The sequence below is a fragment of the Coturnix japonica genome, chromosome 1 (assembly GCF_054131305.1).
Source record: "Coturnix japonica strain WE chromosome 1, WE-NBRP24, whole genome shotgun sequence".
Classification (NCBI taxonomy): Eukaryota; Metazoa; Chordata; class Aves; order Galliformes; family Phasianidae; genus Coturnix; species Coturnix japonica.
In genome coordinates this window covers 177,855,207-177,872,613 of record NC_140663.1, presented here as the reverse complement: position 1 = coordinate 177,872,613, position 17,407 = coordinate 177,855,207, and the positions used below count along the sequence as shown (strand labels likewise).

The 17,407-nt window shown below is 54.9% G+C and overlaps 3 protein-coding genes across 9 annotated transcripts in view; 1 reads left to right on the top strand and 2 right to left on the bottom strand.

Moving 5' to 3' along the window:
• The window catches only part of PPME1 (protein phosphatase methylesterase 1), a 28,037-nt gene extending 22,678 nt beyond the window's left edge, over nt 1-5,359 (top strand). For both annotated transcript variants that reach the window (XM_085536625.1, XM_085536626.1), the window contains exons 12-14: nt 252-316; nt 1,005-1,072; nt 2,008-5,359. In XM_085536625.1, the coding sequence (XP_085392751.1) occupies nt 252-316; nt 1,005-1,072; nt 2,008-2,026 (152 nt within the window). In that variant the 3' untranslated portion in view covers nt 2,027-5,359. The remainder of the gene's footprint in view (nt 1-251; nt 317-1,004; nt 1,073-2,007) is intronic.
• An 862-nt stretch (nt 5,360-6,221) lies between these two features.
• Nucleotides 6,222-12,680, bottom strand: P4HA3 (prolyl 4-hydroxylase subunit alpha 3). Of its 3 annotated transcripts, none has more exons than XR_001552865.3 (13): nt 12,487-12,680; nt 12,003-12,145; nt 11,255-11,475; nt 9,854-10,006; nt 9,718-9,769; nt 9,460-9,617; nt 9,201-9,377; nt 8,759-8,823; nt 8,035-8,194; nt 7,554-7,611; nt 7,181-7,249; nt 6,632-6,728; nt 6,222-6,513 (listed from the first exon to the last, which is right to left on the bottom strand). XR_001552865.3 is itself a non-coding variant. In XM_015852635.3 (13 exons), exons 1-13 carry the CDS (start codon nt 12,663-12,665, stop codon nt 6,443-6,445), a joined length of 1,608 nt encoding a protein of 535 aa, XP_015708121.2. In that variant the 5' UTR covers nt 12,666-12,680; the 3' UTR covers nt 6,222-6,442. The 3 variants fall into 3 exon arrangements, 2 of the variants coding, with proteins under 2 accessions (XP_015708121.2, XP_085392749.1); XM_015852635.3 differs by having other exon boundaries at nt 7,554-7,616; XM_085536623.1 differs by having other exon boundaries at nt 7,554-7,616; nt 11,255-11,455.
• Nucleotides 12,681-13,771: 1,091 nt separating this feature from the next.
• NEU3 (neuraminidase 3) lies at nt 13,772-17,298 on the bottom strand. 4 transcript variants are annotated; one of them, XM_015852637.3, is made up of 4 exons: nt 17,108-17,298; nt 16,524-16,555; nt 16,201-16,434; nt 13,772-15,594 (listed from the first exon to the last, which is right to left on the bottom strand). In XM_015852637.3, the coding sequence occupies exons 2-4, from the start codon at nt 16,548-16,550 to the stop codon at nt 14,107-14,109; spliced, it is 1,749 nt and encodes a 582-aa protein (XP_015708123.2). In that variant the 5' UTR covers nt 16,551-16,555; nt 17,108-17,298; the 3' UTR covers nt 13,772-14,106. The 4 variants fall into 4 exon arrangements, with proteins under 4 accessions (XP_015708123.2, XP_032298210.2, XP_015708122.2 ...); XM_032442319.2 differs by lacking the exon at nt 17,108-17,298 and adding an exon at nt 16,950-17,045; XM_015852636.3 differs by lacking the exon at nt 17,108-17,298 and adding an exon at nt 16,965-17,041.
• Between the last annotated feature and the right edge of the window lie 109 nt (nt 17,299-17,407).

Genomic DNA, 17,407 nt, shown 5'->3' with positions numbered 1-17,407 from the left:
GGATAAATGTTATGTTAAAGTGGCCTCAAAGGGCAGAGCAGAGGGGGAGGATCCCCTCCATCACCTTGCAGGCCATGATTTTTTAAATGCTCATAGTCATGCAAGATCCTTGTTAGAAGAGTTCATAAATTCACAGTGCTTTTAAGGGTCCAGTGTCTGTTGTTTCCTGTATAGGTGAGGTTTATTTCCCTAAACTATTGCTGTTTAGGAAGCAGGGCAGCTTAAAAAGTGATGACTCTCTTGATCTGCAGGGAAGTTTCAGATGCAAGTCCTTCCACAGTGCGGCCATGCAGTCCATGAAGATGCTCCAGACAAGGTGAGCTCTGCCTGGGGGTGAAGCTGCATCCATCTACTGCTTCAACGCAACAGGGGCCATTGCTTGCTGTGAAGCACAGTTTTTACACCACAGCAGCCTTTTGGACGTGATACCATCACTAGTTTTCTGCAGAGCAGCTTGGATTTCATCATATTTTGAAGCTGACTGGAAAGCCTGAGCTGAGATGTTAGACGTGATACAGAGCTTGGCTAGCTTAGAGGTTTCATTCTCAAGCTGGTGGTGATGGAACTAACTGTTACCATCTGGAGCGTGGTTCCCTTTAACCTCCTGCCTTCCCTCGAGAAGCTTTTCACTCTTGCTAGCACTAAGCCACAACTTTTGGAGCTCATCTGTGTTGTGCTGAGTTGGGTGGCTCAAGCTTTCCAAATACGAAACAAATGCTATAGAAACAGTTTGCAGAATGAGGGAGCAGAGCGGCTGCTGTGTGTTGCTTGTTTGTGTCCTGACAGGAGGAGGAATGCATCAGTGGAGCCTGTGGTTGGGAACAAGATTGGTTTTAAAGCTTGTTCTGCACCACGAGTGCAAAACTCAGCCTGCCAGTGCTTCGCTTTACCAGTCTGAAGGAAGAGCTTTGGTCTAAATGTTGTTGGATTTCAGTATCTGGAAATCTGGATTTCTTGTCATCTTCACATCCCTTTAAATTCTGACCTAGTTTTCCTTCCTCCAGGTTGCTGAAGCTGTCGCGACGTTCCTGATCCGTCACAGGTTTACAGAACCCATCGGTGGATTCCAGTGGTAAGGTTCTGTGAGTGCTCCAGCTGGGCAGTCTGTGAGCAGAGCTCTTGCTCTCGCCGTGCCTTTGTGGCTTTGCAGTGTGGGAGGTAGCTGGGAGCTCTGGCACAATGCTGAAACCACATCTAAACAAACAGCTTGGCATCACAGCCAGGAGTTATTGGATGTTTGTGTTCACTGTCAACTTTTCACACACTGTCTCGTGTTAATGAAACCTTCCTCCTTGAAGGGGAGGAGTGAGGCAGATCTCGCTTTACTGATTCCTTTCTCTATAGCCTGCCAGGAGGCAAAATTACAAGCTTTGTGTGGTATTTGCTTTAAGCAGGTTTTTATTTACATAGTCAAGGCCTCGTGCCTTGTAAGCAACTTGCACCACGCTGCTTTGGCCAGGGAATGTTGATCAAATCAGACAGGTAAAGCTCTGTGCTTTGTTGTGCAGACTTTGTCTGCCGACCTCAGGTGTATTGAACTAAACTATAGGAGCCAGGTCTCTGTACAGCAATGAGAGTAGGTTGTCATTGATGAGGCTGCTTGGAAAGACTCGTAAGGGTACAGCAGCATAAAGGTAATAACTAAACCAGTGCTCAGACCACACTCATGGTACTAATCTGCCTTAAGGTCAGCTGTCAGGTTTCAGTGAGCAGTGCTGAGAACTTCTCTTGCTTTGCAGCTGAGATTTCAACAGAAGCTATAGTTTCCAGCATGCACAGTGCTGTAGGACTGGCTACGTTAAAGGGGTGTTGCTGAGTGATGTGTCCTTTCCCATTTATCCTGTGCCTTTGGGGGTGAAGCAGTAGAAATGTAGGACCAGGGGAAGGAAATGGCTTAGGGTGTTGTATAAGTGATGAGAGAGGGAAGAGGCAGAGCCAAAGATCTGCAGAGAATACCTTGATTTTTTTAATGTGACCTTTTCTTCCACTCTCCTTTTTCCCTCCTAGCGTGTTTCCTGCTTGTTAATACCCTGCTATCTCCAGCACTGAGTCATATTGTAAATAAACTGCACCAGAGGCCACTGTGATGTATCCCATATCTGTTCATCTCTCCGGTTCAGCAGCAGTGAGAAGTTGGTGTGAGGTTCATCATCCCTTAGAACAGTTCTCCACGACGTGTCTGTGCTTAGGGACTTCCTTGCTGGGAAGCAGCTTGTATTGAAGACCATGAAAAGCTCTTCAGGCCCTCAGAAGTGGGCTCCTCTCTGCTGCCGTAAGCAAAGACCTCCTGAAACCCCAAGCAGAGTCATATCGACCTCCATTGGTTCTCAGGCTTTCTTGGACCCAAGCGCAGAAGGGTTGTTGACAATCCAGAGCCAGCAAAGTCACTGCAGTATTTCCAAAGGCTTCAGGATTTCTCCGTGGATTCATCTGACGGTCTTTTAAAGTGCCCCTTAGCTTTGGTTTTTGTTTTGTTTCTCTTATGTGTTTGTTTCCTTCCCCTAAAGCACTGGGGGAATCAGCTTCGTTGGAAGCTCAAGTTCTGCCTCACCAGCGTCAGCCTTATGGATTAAGCTGTGCAAGGAAACTAACGCTGCTTTCTTGTGCAAATCTGGACCAGAGGGTAAAACCAAAAGGCAGCGGTGGGAACCCTGAGCTCCATTTCAGAATCTCACAGTCTTCTTAACGTTCGTTTCAAGCTTTCACTGAGGAAAAATAGCCTGAATAACAGGCAGTTTGCCTATTTGGCCCTTTTCTGCCTCTGGAATGTGTTTATGCTTCCCTCTGTGTAGCTGCCACACATGACTGAGCAGAGATCAGCATCGTTGGGGTGAAAGAGATGCAAGAAGTGCAGCAGATAAATTCCTGGAAGAGCTTGGAGTCAATCCTCATGTGGATGCAGAGGTGCAGGCAGCTGATTCCCCAGTAGCAGAGGATACACCTTGTGTTTTCAGTGTCACTTCCTACATCATCTCACTGCTTTCCACGGCGCCACATAAATCTGCACTTAAATGGGAGAATGCTTCTTCAGGGTTAAGTTACCTGCAGGCAGTTGGTCAGATTGCTTTCCCCTCTCCTAAGAATCACTTTGGAGCATAAACAGCTGGCACCTATTGGAGCAGATTCTCTCGATGTGTTGTTGGTGGTTGTCTGAAATCTTATTCCATTTCACCTTGTGTCCAGAACCCCTTTGTGCTCTATGGTGGAGGCAGTATTTAATGCTGTTTGGTTGAGGCGTAGTTCTGTTCCTGGCTTAAAGCTGTAATGGGCAGCAGTTCTCCAAAGCCATCCTGAGCTTCTGGTGTGTTGGAGGTGCAGGTGGACCGAAAGGAAGTGATGTGAAGAGCTGGTAAAGGTGGAGAATTCCCTGTGATGGAGAGCTGCTCCTCGTCTCATTCCTTCACATGTGAGTTGTGGCCTTGTGCTGTGCCCATTGCCCATCACATCAGGATGGGAAATGCAGGAATTAGAGGCAGGAAAGCCAAATTGCGGAGCACTCTGCTCATTGCCAGAGCATTGGCACTCAGTGTTAATAGGGAATCGCTGGCTCCTGACGTTCCTCTCTCTGCTCACTGTTGCATTGTGTTTGTGGTGTAACATCCAGCCCAGCTGTGGTTCCTGTTGGATTAAATGGACCTTCAGTAACCGAGATGCTCCATCTCCCTTTCTCCTGATGCATCCTGAAGGTTGGCAGCATCCTCAATCCTCAGCAGGGTATTGAACGTGGCATTGCTCCACGCCAGGCTCTGGGTCCTGGCTGTCTCAGAGCTGGATTTGGGACGAGAGCAATAGCAACGGGAGTGGGAATCCCTTCCTGCTGTGCTGAATTGCAAACATTTTTTGTGAGTCTGCTTTTGTCTGAAGGATTTCTTGCCTGTCTGCAATTGCTTTTCCTGGGAGGAGGGAGCAGCAGGCAGAGAGAAATGGTATTTGGGTGAAGGTTAACACAGAGAATGAGCTGCAGGGGAGTGTTCTCTTCCCCCCCTCACCCCCATTGCTGTCTGATCAGTGCATTCTTTCACATCCTTCAGCTCTTGCCTGTATAAAAGCAGACAGACAGGAGCAGGCTGAGCTGTAAGGGTGCAGATTTCAAGCGGGAGCAGTTGGATGATTTAGGAATCTCTCTTGCCTTTGTTCCAGTCTGTTGGATTGTGGAAGCTTTCACAATGGAAAACCCCAAGGCTTGGCAGGAGCAGACGTGGTCTGGGAGATGGGTTTGTGTAAGGGCTGACCTCAGCCTGGAGCCTGCACAGGTTCTGCCAGCTCTGGGGCTGCTTGCATCAGGCAGAGCCCTCAGCCATTTGTAGCTTACAGGAGCTCTGCAACTGCTGGAAAGAAATATTTCCTGTATGGCCTGAGCGTGCAGTTCTGCTCCAAGTCTGAATGGCTGCTCCTGCGTGCTGGCATCTTGAAAATAGGGTTAATCCAGAGCTGAGACATCAGGCTGTGTTGCATGACCTGAGTTCCAGCCCTGCTTCCCACCTTTCAGAGTGAACCTTCTGGCTTTTCCAGTCTCTGCAGGGCAGGACCGAGCAATGGCAGCAGGGTGCAGCCCCTTGCTGGCTTTCTGCTCCACCACTGTGCAGATACAGGAGCAGGAGAACCCGCATTATCTTGATCTGCACATTTCCCTATTGCCTTTTGTCTTGGGTGTGGATGGGAGACGTAGCAGGTCAGCTGGGCTTAACGGGTGCTTCAAGCTCCTGAAAATCTACACCTGGATCTTTTAGGTAAAGTCAAAAACCAGTTTGCCAGCCAAGCCCCAGCTTGCATTGCATTTCCACGTCCATTTCTATTTGGCACCACTGTCTGCAAATGCAGCTGAAAGCTGTGGGACCACAGCTTGGGCTTTTGCTGCAGGCTTTGCTGTTGGATGCTGGGCCGGTTGGGTTTCCAGCCTGGCAGGTTGTAGCTCCCAGGTGACCTCGTATCGTTTTGCTGTTGTTTCCAAAAGGAAAAGGTGTTCTGTGTCTGTCAGCCCTCTGCAGGCTGCTGTGTCCCGTGTCAGCCTCGTCCCGCTGCTGCCTTGCTCGGTGTCTGTCGCTCTCACCTCCAAATCATTTGTGCAAAGCCTGGGTTAGGAACTCCCCTGTCTGCCCATAGCAGCCTGTGGGAAGGGGTAGATGTGGCTGTTGTTGGGCTGTCGCAGTGGTGAGCTCTGCGTTGGGTTTGTTCTGGTGACTCATTGAAGTGTCTCATGTCCCCACATCCCTTCTCTGTGCTCCAATGTGGGGAGGAGGAGGAGGGGATGCCGGAGCCACAGCCTTGTGTTCTTTCTCCTCCCCTTCACCACTGATTGCTCCCACATGTACAGAAACATCTGAAAGTAATAAAACGTGGTGCTTTGGCTGTTCAGTAACCTGTGCTGCGTTGAACCATGTGTTTTTTAACACCCCAAGTGCATCGGTTACAGGAATTTGGGGGCAGCGTGGGCTGAAGCTCTGTAGGTTTTTATGTGCAAGGAGGAACAGCAGAGCCCAGGTGCTTGGGAAGCTCTTCAGCCTCTTCCCTTAAAGTCAAGGAGTTTCTTTGCAGGCTGAGAGTGTGCAGGGGCTGATCCCAACCCCATCTATTCAGCATTGCCTGGTCTGCTGCTCCTGTCGCCCTATATGAAATGCACGGAGCAAACAAGTGGTACGGGGACCCTGCCTGATCACCAGGTGCTTCTGGGGAGCCCGGCTGCCTCCTTTGCCTTCCAGTCACGCCAGCACTGTGGTTGGATAGAGAAAGGGAGCTTGTCTGCAGTGCCCTGGGGAAATGGGGCTGCACGTGGGCTGGGGGCCAGGGAGGCTGGAAGGCAGCAGCCCCTGCGCTGGCTTTGCTGTAGCTTGAGCTCCAGCTCCAGCAAGGTCCCTCCTACAGCAGCAGCTCTGCAAAAAAGATTCATGGTGTGATGCTGGCAGAGGAGAAAGGGGCTGTGCTGTTCTCTGTGTCGTACCCTGAGCAGGGCATGAGGCTGCACAGCCAGGTTTGGGATGCAGTCGGAGCCCACAGCAGGTTATTCTTTGACTAAGGGTAGTGCTGGCTTTGCTCTGGTCCATTTGGCTGCTTTGTTCACTCTGAAGCCTACTGATGACTGTAGGGGTGCCATGGTTCTCACTGCTGTTCCTCTTAACAGACTTGAGATGGGACAGAAGGTGTGCTTAGGGTCAAAGCTGGCATCAGAGCTATGGGTTTATACCACCCGCTCCCCCCCAAGTAACCTTAATGCCACACCAAAGTATTTCTCCCAGCCTCCAGTTGGGCCTCCTTCCATTTTATTTCCAGCAGATTTCCCAGAGGGAAGATGCAGCTGAACAAGCACATCCTCCCCCTGCAGCATCCTCCTCTCATCCCAGATGATCCCCAGTGGGGCTGTGCTGCTCTGTGGTAGCTTTTCAGTGCCATGGTGACAATGACAGCACCCAGGGCAGGAGCTGCATCCTTGAGCCCACGTAGTCACTCAGTCTTGGGGGTCCTGGCTGCATGGCCGCCGAAACTCCTGCCCGTACTCGTGGATCCACTTGTTTGCCACTGGAAGGGATGAGGTCCCCTTCTGTATCTGTCCCCTATACCCACCTCAAGGGATGGCCTCCCTGCTGTCCCACTGACCCCGCATCACCCTGGGGTGACACTAAGTGCTGCTGCTCACCCCACTTGTCCCCAGCCAGCACAGGGCATCCAGCGTGTAGGGTGTCCCCATCACCGTCACCATTCCTTCGCAGGTTCCACCAGAACAAGGCTGCGTTCTGCAGAGCAGAAAAAAGGCCCCTCAAACAGAGCTCCAGAACTGGGGTTTTGTGCCCCAAAACTAAGCCAGGATCCCAGCAGCTGGGCTCTTAGTTTGGGACCCCAATACAGCTGAGAGCCCTGAGGCTGGATCGTCATCCCAAGACAGAGGGAGGAGCTTCAGGGTTAAGGATCAGCACCTCAAAACAAGGGCTGGGTACACACCCCAGATCTGGGAGTTACGGGGTTGGGGTTTGACACTCCTAAGAGAAAGCTGAAAGGCCCAAACATTGGGATTGGCACCTCTAGAATGGAGCCAGGAGCTCCAGGGCTGGACTTTGGCACCCCAAAACATCAGGTTTGGGATTTGATATTGGGATAGGCTCAGCTGTGACTCTCCATAAGAGATAAGAAATGGGAAAACTACATCCCCCCCTAACCCCCTTTGGGGTCTCACGTAGGTTCCCCTCACCTTAACCACTGGCACGCTGAAGTTGGCGTAGATGAAGGCAGTGGAACCACCCGCCTCCACGGCGCTCAGCTGGAAAAGGAGCAAAAGAAACGTGAGCCATTGGCCCTCATCCTCCTCCCGCCCCATGGGATACAACTGCTTTCCGAGGTGCAAAACCTCCCCTGGTTCCAGCCCCTGTGCTTCCCTTACTATGGTGCTGCACAAGCTCTGAATTCCTCAGCCAACACTTATGTTTTATCACTACAATTAGCTACTTCTAGCACCAGAGCTGTGTGATTTAGGGCTGCCCTCACCCCTCTCCAACCACGTTCACTCTGAACCCTACTGATGACCACACAGATGCAGCCTCTCTCACACCAAAGCGGGGACTCACATAGATCATGACCGTGGCGATCCTGTTGCCCGACTTCATTCTGTAAAGGGGGCTCTTCCTGGACTGCCCCAAAAGCAAAGAAGTGGACATGGTCAGTCTGTGTGGGCACTGCTGGGTGACACCTCTTACCCCAATGGGCCTCACGGCTCTGATCTGCTGCCAGGAAAATCCCTTCCTCCCTTTTTCCTCCTCTCCTTCCTTCTGCCCGCTCCAGGCTCCACCCCAGGGGACACCCCAGGAACCTCCATCCCAGGACCACCTTGGGGACCATCCTCAGGATCACCCAGGAGCCCCCAAAGGACAATCCAAGACCATTCCAGAAACCACTCTGATAACCATCCTAGGAGCACCCCGGAGACCCTCCTGGTGGCCACCCCAGGGCTGTCCCACAAACACCCCAACGACCATCTCAGTGACCATCCCAGGAACACCCATAGGACAATCCCGGTGACCACCCCAGGACCCCCCAGACTCTCCTGACCGTGGCGTGGTCGAAGTGGGGCTCGTAGTGGCCGCCCAGCCCGTAGTTGACCACCTGCAGGTACTCAGCATAGGGCGGCCGCAGGTCCAGGCCAGTGATGGCCGCCATCCGCAGCTCCAGCGCCCGCACTACAGGGTCGGCTGTGTCCTTCAGCCAGGCACTGTGGGGACACACAACCTCAGCCCCCATTGACTTCGTTGGGGAGCAAATAGAGACACCCAACCTCAGCCCCCATTGACTTAATTGGGGAGCAAATAGGGAGACCCAACCTCAGCCCCCCATTGACTTCGTTGGAGAGCAAATAGGGACACCCAACCTCAGCCCCCATTGAGTTCATTGGGGAGCAAATAGGGACACCCAACCTCAGCCCCCCATTGACTTCGTTGGGGAGCAAATAGGGACACCCAACCTCAGCCCCCATTGACTTAATTGGGGAGCAAATAGGGAGACCCAACCTCAGCCCCCCATTGACTTCGTTGGAGAGCAAATAGGGACACCCAACCTCAGCCCCCATTGACTTCATTGGGGAGCAAATAGGGACACCCAACCTCAGCCCCCCATTGACTTTGTTGGGGAGCAAATAGGGACACCCAACCTCAGCCCCCCATTGACTTCATTGGGGAGAAATAGGGAGACCCAACCTCAGCCCCCCGTTGACTTCATTGGGGAGCAGATTGGGGACTTGTAGCAATGGGGATGCATCAGCCCCATCAGTGTCTCCTACCTCTTGCTTATCCGATACTCCACTTTCTGCTGCTTCTCTCCAGAGGCGACCACAGACCTCTGCAGCTGTAGAGAACATGAGGAGGGGACATGGCTGAAGACAGGGCCACCAGGGCCCCAAAGCCAAGCAGGGACCCCACTTGGGGACTAAACTGGGGTAATTATAGTAGCCACGGGCCAAACATCTCTTTGGTGTCCCCATAGAAACAACACATTGAGTATATGATATGGTGTCACCAGCGGTGTCAGTGGCAGCCATTGGGTGTCACTAGTCCACCAAGGCTGGCTGGGAAGGGGTTAGATGCATGTAGGGACCCAGTTTGTCCCCCAGACCCTTGGTGGGCAACATGGATGGAGCCAAGACAAGCACAACACTCTACAGGTCAGGGTGGTCCAAGGAGACACCACTAGGGACAGCGTTCCCGTCCCACCCAACTGCTCACCCAGGGCCCCGCCAGCCCCTTAATGGTCTCAGCCTCGGCATCGCTGACGAAGTCGTGGTACAGCACAATGTAGGGCTGGAGCCGCAGCGTCTCCTTCTTGGCGGGTTGCAGCAGCAGGTAGGGGCTGCCATTGGTCTCGTAGGAGCAGCCAAGGTGTGAGGGCTGCTCTGGAGCCATCTGGGGACAGAAGGGATGGAGAGGATGTGGGGATGGGGTTGGTGATGAGGTGGGGGCTGTGGTACCCCACTGCCAGCCCTACCTGTGCCCCCAGGCCCTGGCACAGCTCCTCGTAGGCGTCCCGGTTCTGCAGCTGGGTGGCATTGGGGCGCTGCAGGGGTGTTCCCACGCGGTCCCCATGTGTTGCCAGCAGCTTCTTATACTTGGCCACATTCCGTGTCACCCTTTGGTTGCTGGGATCTACCAGAGAGAAGGTGTCGCCCCAAGCCCGTATAGAGATGACAGAGACACCCCAAAACCTCTCCCCAGCTCCCTAGGACCACATCTGAACCCCACGTACCATAGTTGAGAAACTCCTTGGAGAGAGTCAATGCACGGGAGATGTTTCCAGCCTGAATGGGACGGAGCTCATGAGCCCAGGGCTCAGCCCTACAGTGCTGGGGTCAGGCCATGGGGCACTGGGGTCATGGTCATACCATGAAGTAGGAGAAAGCGAGGTAATCCAGTGCGTCCTCCAGGCTGCCCCGCTCCTCCTCCGGGTTCCAGCTGCCATAGGAGAGGCGAAAGCGGCTGACGGCCTCTTCCAGCCATGCAATGGAGTGGTAATAGTCACCTGTTTCATAGGCCACCTGCAGGGCAGTGCAGGGGTGCTCAGAGCTGCTGCTGGGTCAGCCTGGCCTTTTTCCTGTCCCATTCCTTCCCATCACCATCTAAACTCATTTTGTTCCAACCCTCCCCATCCTCACTGCAGCCAATCCCATCCCAGTCCCCATTCATCTAGTTGCATCCAGTCACATCCTCATCCCTATCCCCATTCTGTTTTGTCCTCACTGTTGTCCCCATTCTGTCCTATCCCCTCTTTTCCTTTCTCATCTCAATCAATATCCCTATTCCCCTATCATGTCTTCATCTCATCCCCATCCCATCTCCACCTCCATCCTCATCCCTTATCCTAACCCTGACCCTACCTCCATCTCATCCCATCACTATCCCCATCTCCATCCTATCCCATCTCTATATCAAGCACCATCCCAATCATAGAATCATAGAATTACCCAGGTTGGAAAAGACCTTGAAGATCATCAAGTCCAACCGCAGCCTAACCATAGTATCCTAGTACCAATCTTCATCCCTCTCCCATCTCCATCCCATTTCCATCTCCATTCCATCCTAGTCCCTATCTCAACTATCTCCATTCCATCCCCATCCCTGTTCCAACCCTATCCTCATGCCCTGCCATCCCATCCCATCCCATCCCATCCCATCCCATCCCCTCCTGTCTTCCTCTTCAACTGCATTTCCATCCCACCTCATCTTATCCTATCCCATCCTCCCTGTCCCATCCCAACCCATCTGCTTACTTATCCCAAGCTCCATCTCATCCCAAACCATTCCATCCCACCCCACCCTGCCCCATCCCGTGCTCTGTGACTCAGTCCTGACTCTGCAGTGGGGACTCTGCCTTGAAAAAGAATCCTCAGCCTCTATCAAAGCCCCCAGATTCCATCTCAGGGACCCGTGGACCCACTTTCACCCCATACTGTGATTGGGAAACCCTCCCTTCAGCACCAAGCTTTGGAACAGCACTGAGATGGATTCAGCTCCAGGGTGGGATCATTGGGCTCCCTGACACCATCAGCTTGGCTTCTCCCCTCCCCGAGCCATGAACCATCACAAATCCCCACAGCTCGGATGAGAGCCATGGGATGCCTGTGGGCTGACTCAGTGGGGCCCCACCACCTCCATGAGCAAAGGGAAAAACTCAGTGTTGTTCCATGGCAACAAAACAAGATGGGGTTGGAGCTGGGTGATCTGTAAAATCCCTTCCATCCTAAACTATTCAATGAGATGCTCCATGGGGTTGGGATCGCCCTCACCTTGCCCACATGAAAGCAGTCATCAGCTGAGAGTGAGACACGCCGGCCAGGGCTGTAGAGGGGCGGGCGGTCAGTGCTGGTGGGCTGGAAGAGGCCATTGGCCATGCCATTGACGCTGAGCGCGTAGACGTCCTGCAGCCGCATCAGCGCCCGCGCCGCCCCATCCAGGTCCTCAGCTCCGGGCAGCTCCTCTTGTAACTCCTGGAATCCAACATGGAGAGCTGGGGAGGAAATGGGGCGATGGAGGGGGGTTGGTTGGAGCTTCCAACTCCAACTGATTGGTGAAGCTTGGAGGCTGCAAACCACCTTCAGCCTTCTGTGGTGCTTCCTTGGCTGCCCTGTCCTCCCCAGTGACTCCTCCATTTCATCCTCCTCGTTGTCCCTTCCATCCCATCCTCCCCAATGTCCATTCCATCACATCCTCCCCAATGTCCCTTCCATCCCATTCTCCCCATTGACTCTTCCATCCCATCCTTCTAATTGTCCCCTCCACCCCGTCCTCCCCATTGTCCATTCTGTCCCATCCTCCCCAATGTCCATTCCATCACATCCTCCCCATTGACTCTTCCATCCCATCCTTCTAATTGTCCCCTCCACCCCGTCCTCCCCATTGTCCCTTCCATCCCAACCTCCCCAATGTCCATTCCATCACATCCTCCCCACTGTCTCTTCCATCCCATCCTCCCCATTGTCCCCTCCACCCCATCCTCCTCATTGTCCCTTCCATCCCAACACATCCCTGCTGTACCATGGCTGTTTTCGGTGGCCTCGTTGCTGTAGATGACGCTGGGCCAGTCGGAGCTCAGGCGCTTGATGAGGCTGAAGGCCAACAAGGGGTTGTCCACCGAGGCTCCGGGGTCCTGGTGCAGCGCCCGGACCTTCTCATAGAACCTACACGGGGTGGCACCACGGGTGAGGAGGTGACCGTCCATGGAGAGGGGCCGTGAGCACCCCAACATGGCCAAGTTATGGGGGAAACAGTGTTAATGGGGTCAGACCTCCTGGACCCAATGTGTCGCCTGCCTGGTGCTGGTGGCGGCACCACCTCTTCATCACACTCACATCCCCAACCCACAAACCCCACGTTCCCATCCTGTGATGCCCACCCCAAAGTACCACCCCTGGCTGCTCCTCTTCCCCTCCAAACCCCCATTTCCAGCTGCCCACCCTCACACCGGGGCTGTGCTGTGTTGGCTGTGGGGTGTCCCCTATTGGCCTCGGGATGTTCCTACCTGCTCAGGCGGCGGAGCCGGGCGCTCTCCTCCCGGAGATAAGCACGGAGCCTCCGCAGCAGCCGCCCCTCGTTGCTCCGTGCCTGCCGGACGCTGCGCAGCGCTGAGAAGGTGTCAGTGTGGGCGGGGGGCAGCCAGGCCAGCAGAGCCCCCAGCCCCAGCACCCCCACGGCCCGCATCCCCCTCCCGGAGGCAGCAGTAGGAGGGAGAAAGAAAGGAAGGGAACGGAAGGATGGGATGGGGATGAGGGGGGTTGTGGGGTGGTGGTGGTGGGGATGGTGGTGGGGTTTTGGCGGCCCCTCCTGGCTGGCCCTGGTGTGGTTGGGCTCTGCTGGTTGTCCCCGTGCTGGAGTGAGCCCTGCTATCACTATTCTCGTCCCAATCCTCTCTGTCCCCCTTCCATCCTGTCCCCATCCCGTCCTATCCTCATCCTTCCTGTCCCCATTATTCAGTCCTGTATTAATCCCATCCTCTCATCTCCCCACTCCCCATCCCAGCCATCCTCACGCTGTCCTGCAACAATTCCATCCCTGTTCCCATCCTGCCTGCCTCCATCCTCCTGTTCCCCTCATGGAAGCCCTTGTTCTGTCCTGTAATAATCCCTCCCCATTCCCATCTCATTTTACTCCCACCCTGTCCCCAACCCCTTCTGATGGTCCCCATCCCATCCTGGATGTCCTCCTCCTGGCTGTCCCCATTCTGTCCCCACCCCATCCTGTCCTCATCCCATCCTGTCCCCTTTCCATCCTGCCCATTCTCATTCAGTCCTATAATCACTCCATTCTGTCCCCATCCTTTTGCTCCTTATCATCCTTGTCCCCATCCTGGTCATCTCTCTCCTGTCTGTCCCAGTTCTCTGCATCCCCATCCCATCCTGTCCCCATCATCCACATCCTCATCCTCCCTGTCCCCAACCTGCCCCAACCCCTTTTGATATCCCCATCCTTTTGGTCCTTATTGTCCCTGTACCCCTCCTGGCTGTCCCCATTATGTGCTGTGACATCCCCATCTCTCCATATCCCACATTCCCATCACTCCACATGCCACACCACGTCCCACACCTTTCACTCGTGTCCCACATCCCCTTCACTCCTGTCTCACATCCCCATGGCTTCATGTTGTGTGTCAGCTCCACATCTCATGTACCCACCACTCCATGCCCCAACCACTCTCACATCCCCTTTACTGTGTCCCACATCCCCTTCACTCACGTCCCACATCCCCATGACTCCACACATCCACCACTCGGTGTCCCATATCCCACATCCCTCCTTTTGCCACCCAGTTGGATTTTGCCCATTTGGGGGGTTTTATTTGCTGGTTGTATGAGGATATGGGGCCGTGTTGAGCTGCCATTGCCAGCTCAAGGATGTGGCCACTGCCTCTCCCCTGTGCTTGGGCAGAGACGGAGCTCCGCTCTGAGCAGGAATCAGGCAATGGAAAAACAAGGGAAAAACCCTAAAAAAGGAGAAATATTGTCTCATGGAATGTAATAGAGTCAGGAATGTGTAACTCATCTCTGATTTGGGGTTTTCCCCAGCTAAAAAAATCACAGGACACCCAGTTCCTTCCTACACCATCGCCAACCCAACGATGGGCGTCAGTCAATTAATAAAGGTGTTAATTAAAAGCCTCGCAACGCTGCTTCTCCTCCGCTGGGTTCTCATCCCTCACATCTTCCCCTGAGCTCTCCCCGTTGCTCTTTGGGGACAAAACCCCAAAAATGGGTTCTTCCCCAAGGCACGGCGTCTCACTGCCTTCACCATCCGCAGCGCCTCCAATGGCGCCCAATGTGAAGAGGCAGAATGCGATCTCCTCGCAGGCGCTGACCTCCCCGCACTCAAACAAGCAGCCAAAGACCCCATCGGGGCACACGGCCAGGTCAGAATACCCACAAGGTCCCTCCTGCAGCACCCTTGGGTGCCTCCAGCCCTTCTCGTCGGGCGGCGCCGTGTTGACGTAGAGCCCCAAATCGCGGCGGTGGTGCCGGTTGGTGGGGTGGGAGTAGAGCAGCCAACGTTGGGTGCCCCCATTGAGGCTCTTGGTCCCTAAATCACAGCGCTGGAGCTGGTGGGTTGGGTTGGAGCAGAGCAGCCAATGTTGGGTGTCTCTGTTGGGGCTCTCAGTGCTGGTGGTGCCTACAGGACATTCACTGTGTGGCGTGGTATTGATGTGGAGCCCTAAATCATGGTGTTGTTGCTGGTTGGTTGGGTGGGAGCAGCGTTGGCTGACCCTGTTGGGATTTTCAGGACTGGTGGTGCCTGTAGGACACCCAACAATGGCAGGGGGGGTCGTGCAGAGCAGACAATGCTGGGTGTCCCCATTGGGACTCTCACTGCCTGAATTGCACTGTAAATGCTGGTTGGTTGAGCTGGAGCAGAGCGGCCCATGTTGGGTGACCCCACTGGGGCTCTCGGTGTCGGTGTTGCCTACAGGACCCCCAATGGTGGTGGGCACGAAGCTGACCACGCTGCCCTGGCAGCCCCGTGGCGGTTCACACAACGCCGGGCACCGCACCGGGAGGCCAAAGCGTTGGCCACGGTCAGCACTGATGGCTACAGCCCGGCAGCGGCACGGCCGGCGGGCACTGCAGTAGAGCAGCGTCCCTCCATCCTTGGCTCTGATCTCAGCCACCTGGCACTCTCCGGTCCGCATACCCCGCAGCAGAGAACCCTTCTGCCAGCTCTGCCCGCCGTCGTCGCTGTAGAAGATGAAGGAGTGCGGGCGGGTGCAGCAGGGCAGCGGGATGCCACACAGCCGTCCGTGCATGTAGTAGGCGTATGCCGGCACAGCCAGGCGGCCTGAATCCAGCTGCACCCCATGGCCCGGCCCTACGGCAAAGGTGGCCCAGCGGGGCTGGTCGTCACCGATGGCCTCGTCAGTGAGATCCCGCAGAGGGCTCCAGGTGCGGCCGTGGTCGGGGCTGGAGGAGCAGCAGAGCCGCGCCGCGTTGCGTCCCAATATGATCTGCTGACATTCAGTGACGTGGCGCTCCACACAGATGAAGAAGAGGAATACGGTGCCGCTCGCGGCCTCGTACAGCGGACAGGGGTTCATGGTGCGGTGGTCCGGAAGGGTCAGCTCGGTCAGCTCCTCCATAGGGCCCCACTGATGGGAACAGAAAGTGTCAGCCCCAAAACCACTGCCCCAAAACCCCCAAACCACTGCTGCAAACCCCAAAAGAACCATCCCAAACCATAAGCCTACTACCCAAACCCTAAAACCAGCACCTCACACCTCAAAACCATTGCTATGAACACCAAAACCACCATCCCAAAGCCTAAACCCACTGTCCAAACCCCAAAACCACCACCCTGAACCCCCAAACAACCATCCCAAACCTTAAACCCACCACCCAAACCCCAAAGTCGCCATCCCAAACCCTAAACCCAGCACCCAAACCCCAACATCACCACCCTGAGCACCAAAACCACCCATCCAACCCCCCAAAACCACCATTCCAAACCCTAAACTCACTGTCCAAACCCCAAAACCACCACCCTGAACACCAAAACAACCACCTGAACCCCAAAACCACCATCCCAAACCCTAAACCCAGCACCCAAACCCCAACATCACCACCCTGGGCACCAAAACCACCCATCCAGCCCCCCAAAACCACCATTCCAAACCCCCAAACCTTCGCCATAAGCCCCAAAACCACCACCCCAAACCCCAAAACCACCCTTTCCCCAAACCAGTTTCCCCCATTACCTCCACCTTGTGCCCGTTCCACCTCCCCCGGCGCAGCACCAGGAACTCTGCATCCTCATCCCGGACGGAGGAGCGTTTCTCAGCAAAGGCCAGGAAGGTGCGTGGGGGCACATGGAGCAGCGCCGGGATGCGGAACGTCACCCCCTGGGGTCCCTCCTGTCGGAACAGCGTCTCCCGGGGAGGGTTGAGTGGAGCCTCTGGGGTTTGGGGACACTCCTTGGCCCCACACAGCCACTGGGGTTTGGGATTAGAGGGGTTAAATGGAGGGAAAAAGGGGTGTTCCCTTGTAGCCCCCGCACCCGGAATAGGCGATGAGGACTCACCTTGAGCCAGGTGACAGCCCGAGCCATGGTGCCTGTCCTCAGTGGGACCGGAGTTGGGTAAGTGTGGGGTCGGTGCTATCCCACGGACCCCCTTTTCTCCATCCCAGCTTGCCCTGACCGCCCCAGAACCCAAATTTTCCCAATATCCCCACGCAAACCCCCACCCCAACACCCCCTAATAACCCTGAACCCCCTCAAGACCCCTCCTCTTCCACCCCTCCTCATTCCGACCCCCCAAGTGCCCCCAATATCCCCACACACACCCCCAGTACGCACCAATGCCCCCGCACCCCTCATACCCCCGGCCACCCCTTTCTGCAGATCCTGACTCCCCCCCAAACCCCAATTTCCCCAGTCCCCCTATACAACCCCCCACACAACCATCCCCCCCTTCACCCCCAACGTTCCCAACGCCCCATTACGCACCAAACCCCAACGCACCCCCATACAGCGCTGTCCCCCCCTTATCTCCGATCACCGTCTCCCGCAGCAGCTTCCGCCGTGCTGAGCCCTCCCCCAGCCCCGCCTCCCCCCTCCCCCCCTACTCCAGGCCATGGACCGCCCCCAAAGCTTTGCCCGAATACCGTTAACATCGCTTCGTTCCTTTTATTGATAACGAAAAGATAAAAGCGCTTTAAAAAAGGCCGTATTTCAGAAGGGATCCGTCTCATAACGCAGCCGGACACACAGCGATGCGATGGCTGCAAGGCGCCGCTCCTTGCCACGTCCCTATAAAGGCTTCATAGAAAAACAAGACCCCATTGCAATTAAATACAAAAATAAAAGAGAACTCGTTTGCAACCAACAGACCCCATTGGTTTCACTGATTCTGTCCTGAATTCCTCCCAATGGCACACAGAGCAACCTCCCCCCCCCATCCGTAC